The sequence below is a fragment of the Crinia signifera genome, chromosome 6 (assembly GCF_055691185.1).
Source record: "Crinia signifera chromosome 6, ASM5569118v1, whole genome shotgun sequence".
In the NCBI taxonomy this organism is placed as follows: Eukaryota; Metazoa; Chordata; class Amphibia; order Anura; family Myobatrachidae; genus Crinia; species Crinia signifera.
Window position 1 is genome coordinate 12,053,329 of NC_139222.1, and position 10,784 is coordinate 12,064,112.

At 47.5% G+C, this 10,784-nt stretch overlaps 1 protein-coding gene across 1 annotated transcript in view; it reads left to right on the forward strand.

The window, feature by feature from the left end:
* LOC146009954 (uncharacterized) overlaps positions 1–5,357 on the forward strand; it is a 32,985-nt gene extending 27,628 nt beyond the window's left edge. Inside the window, exon 4 of the mRNA XM_083150631.1 lies at positions 1,417–5,357. Within this exon, the coding sequence (XP_083006757.1) occupies positions 1,417–2,879 (1,463 nt within the window). The 3' untranslated portion in view covers positions 2,880–5,357. The remainder of the gene's footprint in view (positions 1–1,416) is intronic.
* The last annotated feature ends 5,427 nt before the right edge of the window (positions 5,358–10,784 follow it).

The following is a 10,784-nucleotide window of genomic DNA, read 5'->3' on the forward strand; positions in this document are numbered from 1 at the left end:
AGTGGCTGTGTTGTTGAGGCCGGAGGGGGCGGGGCTTAGGAGGCTGGGGGCTGCAGAAGAAGGATTTTTTTTTCCCTGGCTTCTGCAGCAGAGAATCACTGCAGATGCTGTGGGACGGTTTGCAGTGTGGTCCTGGAGCTGCAGCTCCATCAGGCCCATTGTTATTCGGCCCTGGTTTTCTCAGTGTTGTGACCAGATGACTTATATCATTAGCCCCCTCCCCCACAGCGGTTTACCACGAATCGCTGTAAAATGCGGGTTGTGCACAACGATACCCCGTTCCCTAGCTTCTCTGTCCTGCAGGGGCTTCTCTGCTGCTTTTCGTGGAGGACTCCAGTGCTGCTGTGCCCAGTCGGGAGTCCCCAGCTGTCATCCCAACCTCAGCTCCACCATCAGATGAGCTGCTGCTGCTGCTGGTGTTAGCTCCGCTGACTAGCACATTGCTGGAGCCGGGGAACTGCCTCCGGGCTACCCATAACTCTGCGGTGGCCGGCCCCTTGTTTCCTGCCATCCATTACCTTAGTGATGGGGCAGTGCAGTGCAGTGGGGGATTGCTAATATCCGGGCCTCAGGGTCAGACGGCTTCCCGGGAAACTTCCATGTAACTTTATTGGCCAATCCGCCCCTTGTTGGCTGGCCTCGAAGCAGACAGTTGCTCGTTGGCTGATGACGGGATTCTTTTTGCTTATACAGACCGCTTCCATCTAGGATCAATGCCCATACCACGAGCTCGGTAGCCTCTTCCTGGGCTTGGCGTCACGGAGCTTCGGCAGAGAAGCTGTGCAAGGCTGCTACCTGGTCCTCACACTTACCAAATTCTACCGGTTTCATGAGTTTGCATCTGAGAATTTCCTTAGAATGACTTCCTATAAATGTGGAGATGATCTGACGACCTCCTGGACACGTCACATAAAGATACACAGAAGTAACACATTGCACACAGGAGTACAGGCAACAGCTCGCTCCTGCCATCAGCGGTTTCCTTCTGCATCACCCCCGGCAGAGTCTCCCGCTCATCAGCGGCCATCTCTGGTGAACAGGAGACACTGAGCAATATATTGCACCGTGTGTACACAGCTTTATATAGATTTATGCTTTGTGCAGTGCTCCTAGGTGTATATACATTGATGTCATCCTACAACTGTGCTTACAGCACTACAGATATAGAATGTTACCACATGTTCTAAACATGACAAGAGCCCGCTTTCGTGTAAAGATGGCGCTGCAGCACAGGGATTAACCCCATCAGCGCAGGGGCGTCCATTTTGTTCGGTGTGGGAGGGGGTCTCCGGAAATGCTCCCTGGTGTAAAAATAAGATAGCTATTTCCTTGCATATATGGTATTCCCAGCACAAGGACACCAAAGTAGGAATAACCGACGGAGAACACTTCCCCCCCCCCCTTTTTTTTTTTTAGGTTTGAAAATAGAAGATGACATCACAGGAAGTTCTCCAGGAGAAAGTCGCATTCCTCTAACTATACATTCAGTCCATCACAGTGCAGATACATCGCCTGCTCCCTCCGATAGTGAGGAATGTTCCACTGTTGCCACCGATAATGAGGAATGTACCACTGATGGCACCGATGTTGGTACACCTGGTGCAGCTCACAAAATATTTGCCTGTTGTGAATGTGATAAGCATTTTCTGTGTAAGTCAAAGTTAGTTGAACATCAGAGAACTCACACAGGTGAGAGGCCGTTTCCATGCTCTGACTGTGGGAAATGTTTTGCATATAAAAAAGTTCTTGTTACACATAAGAGAACTCACACAGGGGAGAAGCCGTTTCCATGTTCTGAGTGTGGGATTTGTTTTGCACAAAGCTCACAACTTGTAAAACATCAGAGAGGTCACACGGGTGAGAAGCCATTTGCATGCTCTGAATGTGGGAAATGTTTTTCCGGGAAACCTGGTCTTCTTGCACATCAGAGAACTCACACAGGGGAGAAGCCATTTACATGCTCTGAATGTGGAAACTGTTTTACACTTAAATCAGGCTTTGTCCGACATCTTAGAACTCACACAGGGGAGAAGCCATTTTCATGTTCCGAGTGCTGTAAATGTTTTATACGTAAATCAGCTCTTGCTGTACATCAGAGAAGTCACACAGGGGTGAAGCCGTTTCAGTGTTCTGAGTGTGAGAAATGTTGTGCATCGAAAGCTCATCTTGATGAACATCAGAAAACTCACACAGGGGAGAAGCCGTTTCAGTGTTCTGAGTGTGGGAAATGTTTTATACGTAAATCAGCTCTTGTTGAACATCAGAAAACTCACACAGGGGAGAAGCCGTTTAAGTGTTCTGAGTGTGGGAAATGTTTTATACGTAAATCAGCTCTTGTTGCACATCAGAGAACTCACACAGGGGAGAAGCCATTTCCGTGTTCTGAGTGTGGGAAATGTTTTATACGTAAATCAGCTCTTGTTGAACATCAGAGAACTCACACAGGGGAGAAGCCGTTTAAGTGTTCTGAGTGTGGGAAATGTTTTATACGTAAATCAGCTCTTGTTGAACATCAGAGAACTCACACAGGGGAGAAGCCGTTTCAGTGTTCTGAGTGTGAGAAATGTTGTGCATCGAAAGCTCATCTTGCTGTACATCAGAGAACCCACACAGGGGAGAAGCCGTTTCAGTGTTCTGAGTGTGAGAAATGTTGTGCATCGAAAGCTCATCTTGATAAACATCAGAGAACTCACACGGGAGAGAAGCCATTTCAGTGTTCTGAGTGTGGGAAATGTTTTTCAGAAATACATGAACTTCATAGGCATCAGAAAACTCACACAGGGGAGAAGCCATTTCTGTGTTCTGAGTGTGGGAAATGTTTTATACATAAATCAGCTCTTGTTATACATCAGAGATCTCACACAGGGGAGAAGCCGTAGGCATGTTCTGAGTGTGGGATATGTTATACAGGTAAATCACAACTTGCTAGACACCAGAAAATCCACACACAGGTGTAATGTAATACACGGAGGATGAGAGACATGGTACAGGCTGGCTGTAATACACATCATATATTGTCATCACTGAGACATGGGGGCTACACAATATATTAGTAGTAGTAGTTTGTTTATTTATAAGGTGCCACAAAGTGTCCGCAGCGCCGTACATAGCAAACAAAAAAAAACAAATTACAAGGTAACGTATAGGGTGTGTTGATAAAATACAGCATAAATAGGGGTATAGCTGGTAGAACTAAGATCAACATCAGTTCAGAGGTAGGTGTGGAAATTTTTGAGACTGAAAATGAAGTAGAGGAAGGGAAGAACAGGGCAGGAGCGCTGGTGAGGTAAAGAGGTAGGGTGAGTACGTGAGGAAGGAGGGCCCTACTCATAAGAGTTAACAGACTAAAAGGAGGTGGGTGGACGAACGAAAAACAATAGGATAAGTAGGAACGGATGAAGGGGTAGGGTAGGCAGGATAGGAGGAGCGGAAGAGGTTAGGAGGAGGAGGAGGGACAGGCTAGTCGGAAGAAGTGGGTTTTGAGGGAGCGCTTGAAGGAGGTAAGGGAATCAGAAAACCTGATGGGTGGCGGGAGGTTGTTCCAGTGCAGGGGGGGCAGCGGGAGAGAAGTCTTGGACACGGGAGTTGAAGGAGGTGATTAGGTGAGAGGTCAGGCGGCGGAGCGAAGAGGACGGAAGGGAGTGTGGATAGAGATCAGTGAAGAGCGGTGGAGGAGGAGAGAGCCTTGTAGGTGGTGGTGAGGAGTTTAAAGAGAACTCGGAAAGGAATGGGGAGCCAGTGAAGAGATAGACAGAGGGGGGAGGTGGAGGTAGAGTGGCGGGAGATGAAGATGAGCCTAGCAGCGGCATTAAGAATGGATTGGAGAGGGGCGAGAGGTAGCCCGGAGAGCAGGATGTTTCAGTAGTCAAGGCGGGAGATGACAAGAGAGTGAATGAGAATTTTGATTGCGTCATGTGAAGAGGAATGGTCTGATGTGCGAGATGTTGCAGAGGTGAAAGAGAGGGAGGATTCAATGATGACACCGAGGCAGCACGTTTGGTCGGTGGAGGTGATCTCTGTTTCACCAATGCTGATGGAGATAGTGGGAGAAGAGGGGATGGAAGACTAGAAGTTCTGTTTTAGCCATGTTTAGTTTCAGGAAGCGTTGGGTCATCCAGGCTGAGATGGCCATGAGGCATTCGGAGACCTTGGACAGGAGTGATGGGGATAGGTCAGAGGAGGAGAGATAGATTAAGGTATCATCAGCATAAAGGTGGTAATGGAAGACGTAGGAGCTGATGAGGGTGCCCAGAGAGGTGGTGTAGAGGGAGAAGAGGAGAGGGCCAAGGACTGACCCTTGGGGAACACTGATTGGCATCGGAGAAGGAGCGATTGGAGAGGTATGAGGTGAACCAGGAGAAGACTGTGCCAGTGATGCCAAAGGAGCAGAGGGTGTTGAGCAGGAGAGGGTGGTTAACCGTGTTAAAGGCAGCCAACAGATCAAGCTGGATGAGGATAGAGAAGAGGCCTTTGGATTTAGCCGATAGTATGTCGTTAGTGACTTTGGTCAAGGCAGTTTCAGTGGAATGTAAAGGGCGGAACCCGGATTGGAGGGGGTCTAGAATGGAGTTAGCAGTAAGGTGGCTTAGGAGACAATTCTAGGCCAGACGTTCTAGGAGCTTGGAGGCAAAAGGGAGGAGGGAGATGGGCCTGTAGTTGGATGGAGATTTGGGGTCCAGATTTTTGTGTTTTGAGAATTGGGGAGACAAGAGCGTGTTTGAAGAAGGAGGGGAAGATCCCAGAGGATAGGGAAAGATTAAAGAGGTGAGCCAGGTGAGAGCAGACCGACGGACTAAGATGACGGATAATATTGGAGGGAATAGGATCGAGCGGGCAGGTGGAGGGAGAAGCGGGTTGAAGGATAGAATGGACTTCAGTGGTAGGGTAAAATGAGGACAGGGGTGGGAAGGAGGGGAGTGGAGAGGGTGAGGTCATGGCAGCAGTGACCTCACCCCCTATATTACCATGTAATAATATAATAAGTCTCCAATAGATCACTTGGGTGGAATGTATTAAGCTGTGGGACATGGGTGATATTATCCTGCTGGTTTCTCACTGATGGTTATTTGTATAATGCTAGGAGACTATTTTATGATCTTTTTCCTGTATACTGTATGTTTCCTCCTTTGTGTGCATAGATTTTCCAGCTCATGGTAGCTAGTGTTGCTCAGGTTTGGTTGAGCTTTACTTGAACTTTACCCTTCGCTTGGTTTTTTTTTGTTGTTTTTTTTTTAAGTGTTTTTATTAAACAGGGTGAAAGTACAGAACAGAGCTTCACTTAAAGTTATATGCATAAACAAATATCAGAGCATTATCAATATTCGCAGATATGGATTGTACATCGTCTTTGTATTACATATTCATATAGAAATAAAAATCTTTAATAAAAGGTATATGGTTTCTCCGTTCTGTGCAAACTTGATAATAATACTATGAATTATCGATTTAAATGATTTAAGTGTAACAGTAGAGAGAAAATAGAAGAAAGCAATTATCATGCAATGAGCGTGTAAAGTAGGGCTTCATCCAACAGAGGGCAATGTAAGTTTCATCTTAATAATATAAAGTAGATATTGCTGAACAGTACGTTACAGCTGTTTATACCCACAGTGGTTCAAACACCCAATTCCCCAGGGTTAGGAATGTGCGGAGACTCCGACCATCGACTCTATATCTTTTCAAATTTCAGCAGGGTGCCACGTGTCATGTAAACATATTTTTCGTGTTGCACAATAGCGTTTACAAGAGCCCTCCATTCCAACAGTGCAGGCCCCGATGCGGCCATCCAGGACCTGGCTATGATGACTTTGGCCAGGGAGCAGATTGATTACAAATTGGCCTTCCGAATTATTCAGTGGGGTGTTTTCCTTGCTTCCCAGTACACACAATTTAGGCGTCAGAGCCTGCTCTGGGTTCCCGGTGGACACTATCGTTGACCTTACCAGGGGACAATCCCAGAGGAGGTGCCAGAAGGTCCCCTGTGGGAAATGACACTTTGGACAGTCTGGTGAGGCTCGACCCCCAAATTTAACTAGTCTACATGGGGTCAGGTATGTTCTATGTAAAATAGTTGGATTTGTTGGAATCTCGCAAAGACTGTGGCATGCCGTGGAAGTGTCAGAGCCTCCTCCCACTCCTCCTCAAAACCACCCACATCAGCCTCCCACCGGGTTTTTATGGTAGATAACGAATCCTTGTGCACAAAAGATAGCAGAAATGAGTAGGCTAGAGAGATGGTCTTAATTTGTCCCAGATTAGTTAGAAATATTTTTGCAGGAGAGGACGACAAAACAGGGGGGCTGTTGTTAAACTGAGTATTGAGAGCATGTCGCAACTGCAAATACCTGAAAAAAAATAACTGAGATAGCCCGTACTCCTCCTTCAGCTGTTGGAGTGATTTTAACACATTCGCCTCATACAACTGTCCAACCGTCACAACTCCCCGAGACGACCAAAGTCGCCTGCCCGATAAACAGGCAAGCTTGGATAGTCTGATAGAATGCCAGAGGGGAGCCTCAGGATCAATAGCTGTGTATCCCATCAAGGATTGAGCCTCCTGCCAGATCTTAATAGCCTGACCGACCAATAGAGGGGCACCCTGCTACCCAACAGTTGCTGTGGAGGTGAGACTGTGAGACATACCTGGTGCAAGAACGCGACTGGAAGCGATGTCTGGGCAATATCCTGCAGCCAATGTCGGAAATGTGAGAATTGACTAGCATACCCGCCCGAACTGCGGCAGGGCCAAACCCCCATCGGTCCTTGGTCTAGTGAGGGTGCTGATGCTGATCCTAGGACGCTTTTTTGCCCATATCAGGGAGGCTAGTAAACTATTCAGATGTCTTACGAAGGAGGCCGGTACATACACCGGGCACTGGTGAAGGACATATAACACTTCGGGCTGTAGGACCATTTTGATTAAATTGACCCTGCCAATAACATTTAAGGGCAATTTAGTCCACACTAGCAATTTGTCCTTGATGAGGGATAAAAGTGGAAGCAGGTTCTTGGGGATGAAATCCCAACTATCATTGGTGATAATAATCCCCAAATATTTCAATTGAGAAACCCAGCTAAGCGGGAGAGGGGGTTCAGTAACAAGGGGTGGGGGACCACGCAAGGGCATTATAGAGGATTTGGACCAATTCACGGTGAGACCAGAGAATCCACCAAACTCCTCCATCACCTGCAGAGCGATTGGCTTGGATAGTTTATAGTCTTTTAGGAGAAGTAATAAGTCGTCAGCATATAATGCCACAGTATCGGTCCTCTGTCCCAGCTGGAGTCCAACTATGTTATGGTGATCACTAAGAATACATGCAAGCGGTTCGATGGCTACAGCAAAAAGACCTGGGGAGAGTGGACATCCCTGTCTAGTACCCCTACCCAGAGCAAAAGGGAGTGAGACATGACTATTAACAGAAATCCTGGCCTTCGGATGAAGGTATAATAACTGTACCCATTTTAGGAATTGTGGGCCAAAGCCCATGCGTCCCAGTACCTGCCACAGGTAAGGCATGTGTAGCCTGGATATGTGTAAACAGCCACCTTAAATTCGTACTGGTAGACATACCCGGCATAAAGCTGGTTTGGTCCGGGTGAATGATGGATAGTATCACATTACGTTCCTCTAGATGGGAGACCCAAGCAGTCTGAGCTTGCTCCCACCGCACCCTAGATTCCTCCAAGCCATCCCGCAGATGTGTAATCTCCAGATGACGACACTCGCCCTCCAGCTCCGCACCCCAAGTCCTATGCGCCTGTTTAAGGGAAGCAATTTTAGATATGAGAGTGCCCCTCAGAAATGCCATAAATGCATCCTAAACCACTGGGGTAGAGGCCGTGCCTACATTGTCGCTAAAGTATCCCTCCCAGAGAGTCTGGAGGCCTGGGGATTTCCCAAACTGAAGCAACCATGATGAATGTAGTATCCAGAAGGACTGTCCCCTCTGGCATTCCATCTCCATCGTTACAGTAAAGGAGAATGGTCTGAGACACCGCTCACCTTGTAAGAGACAGCCTGGACTCTAGGCAATAACGAGGGAGAAACCAAAGCAAGGTCTATTCGTGAGAAGGAGTGGTGAGTCCTGGAGAAACAGGAGAACTGAGTGATAGTTGGGTTTTTCAGTCGTCAGGCATCTTGTAAACCAATCAACTCTACATATTTGGCAAAACTCGAGGGGCTATAATCCGGGGGGACAGAGCCAGGAGGCCACCATTTGTCCAAACCGTGGTTCATTAGTTTATTAAAATCCCCGAGGCATATAACTGGTGTGTTAGGTGATTAGGCCACATATGCAGCTGCGTTGTCTTAAGACATCATAAGTAAAGGGGGGAGGAACGTAGACTGCCAATATAAAAAAAGGCTGTGAGTACAACTTGCAGTTTAGAAAGACCTATCTCTCAATTGGGTCTGTTTTAATATCAAGTAATACAAATTGCACCGACTTATTAATAAGTATCGAGACACCCCTAGAATGGGTAGTATGAGAGGTGTGATAGGTCCATCCCACCCAGGGCCTGCGCAAAGACAATAATCTGTTCCCCTCCAGGTGGGTCTCCACCAGGCAAGTAATGTCTGAACCATATTGTTTGACCAATTTGAGAACCAGGGAACGTTTAACCCTATCATTTATCCCATGGACATTCCAGGTTAGAATATTAAGTTGTGTCATACCAGAATAAGAAGCGTGACATATTGAAGGCTGTGTGACATATTGAAGGCAGGCACAGTGCAGATAACCACCCCGGTTCATAAGGTGCACCACACTTGTCAATCCGGCAGCCGCCGGACCCTCCTTGCCTAGATGTAATAAGCTAATATTTGTTGCATGATAGATAAGAGAGAGAAAAACAAGAATAAAACAATCCCAAAAAAACATACCCCCTCCTGTTATACCTCCACAAACTGCGGCGTAACTACCAGAAAAAAAACAACCAGAAAGATCAGGGAATACCCAGTTAACCTTAGAAGGCTATCAAGTCATACCCACCAATGCAAGCTTCGGGGCTCCCGACCATAAAATGGAACTGCAAACGTCTTAAGTGACACTTATTCAAGGAGATATAGTGTAAATGGTAAAAAACATTTCCCCAATATAACAAATCAGAAGCATATCAGCCATATCACATATATGATTATAATCACGTGGACTGGGTATGGTTGACCACAGGCCGATAGTTAGGTGGATTCCTAAGAATAACTGAGGATACTGCAACACATCCCCGGGGCAGCAGACCACAGCCACCTCCCGACCAATGTGGATGTCAGGCCGGAGCCAGCTGTCTAATACCAGGAGCAAACCGATCAAGCCAGGTCGCCGCCTCGCGAGGGTTGCTGTAGACCTTCGTCTCCCCATCCGCCACCACCGCAGCCGAGCCGGGAAAAGCAGGGAGTATGGAAGGTTCAAATCTCGCAGTCTGCGCTTCACGGGTATAAATAGAGCCCTCTCCTTCTGTACATCCATGGCAAAATCGGGGAAGGTAGAGATGGTCACACCATTTCTGACCATGGGGCTTTTAATGCGGTTCAACCGTAGGACTGCATCACGGTCTTTGCAGTGCAGGAATTTGGCTATAAATGTCATAGGAGGGGCCCCTGGAGGAAGTGGGCAAGTAGGAATCCTGTGGGCTCTTTCAACAGCAAACAGGGTTGAAGGACTGCTTTCCATATATCTCGATGAGCCAGGCCTCCAGGAATGATTCAGGCGCTGAGCCCTCCTCCCTCTCTGGTAGGCCAACAAATCTGACATTGTTTCTTCTAAAATGTCCCTCCATGTCCATAAGTTTATTCTGTATGCCTGCAACCTGCTGCGTCAAGGTAGAAACAGTGGTTTTCAGGGGTTCAACTGCATCCTCCACTGTAGAGACCCGCGTCTCTACTTCTCCCACTCGCTCCCTGATGCGCCGCACGTCCTGTCTAAGCAGTGACAGATCGCACTGCACCTTCTCCATTTTATCCGATAACCATTTCTCACTGCCAGCAATGGCGTCTAAAACTTGATGAAAGGATGGGGGCGCAGGTGGGGTATCATCAGAGGGGACATTAGGTCGGGACATTAGCGGCCGGGGTGCAGCACACTCAGGGGCAGCCGAATGCGGGGAACAATCAATGTCACCAGACTCAGAATGATGATTCAGGATGGGTGGCCGGGGAGCTCCGGCAGCACACGTCCTATTAGCTTGCCGCCGTAGTCACGCCCCCCACCCTTTTCTTGTTTTAAGCTTGACCGCTATTCCAACATATGCATGAGGTGGCTGCCTAATTATATATATATATATATATATAGTCAACAGGTTGGGTGTGCTGCAGCACAATAACGGAGGCAGATCAGCGTGGGTACAAGTAAATAATTTACTGCGTGGCAAAAAACATCTCTAATGCCGACGTTTCGGGGTTCCGTATGCCCCGTTTTCAAGGAAGAAAGATCTCTTTATCTCTTTCTTCCTTGAAAACGGGGCATACGGAACCCCGAAACGTCGGCATTAGAGATGTTTGTTGCCACGCAGTAAATTATTTACTTGTACCCACGCTGATCTGCCTCCGTTATTGTGCTGCAGCACACCCAACCTGTTGACTATCTCCCACTAGCTGCGAGCACCGGAGCACACAAAGATAGAAGCTGGAGTGCCGGGCCACACCTGCAAGATCTCCTATATATTTGGCTACATCTGTCACTCAAAGTGGGTGTCTGTGTCTATAACGCTCTGTTCCTGGACTTTCCTCTTAATGTGTGATTGCCTTCATCTGTGCTGAACACCTTTCTGAGAAATTAACCTGTTTA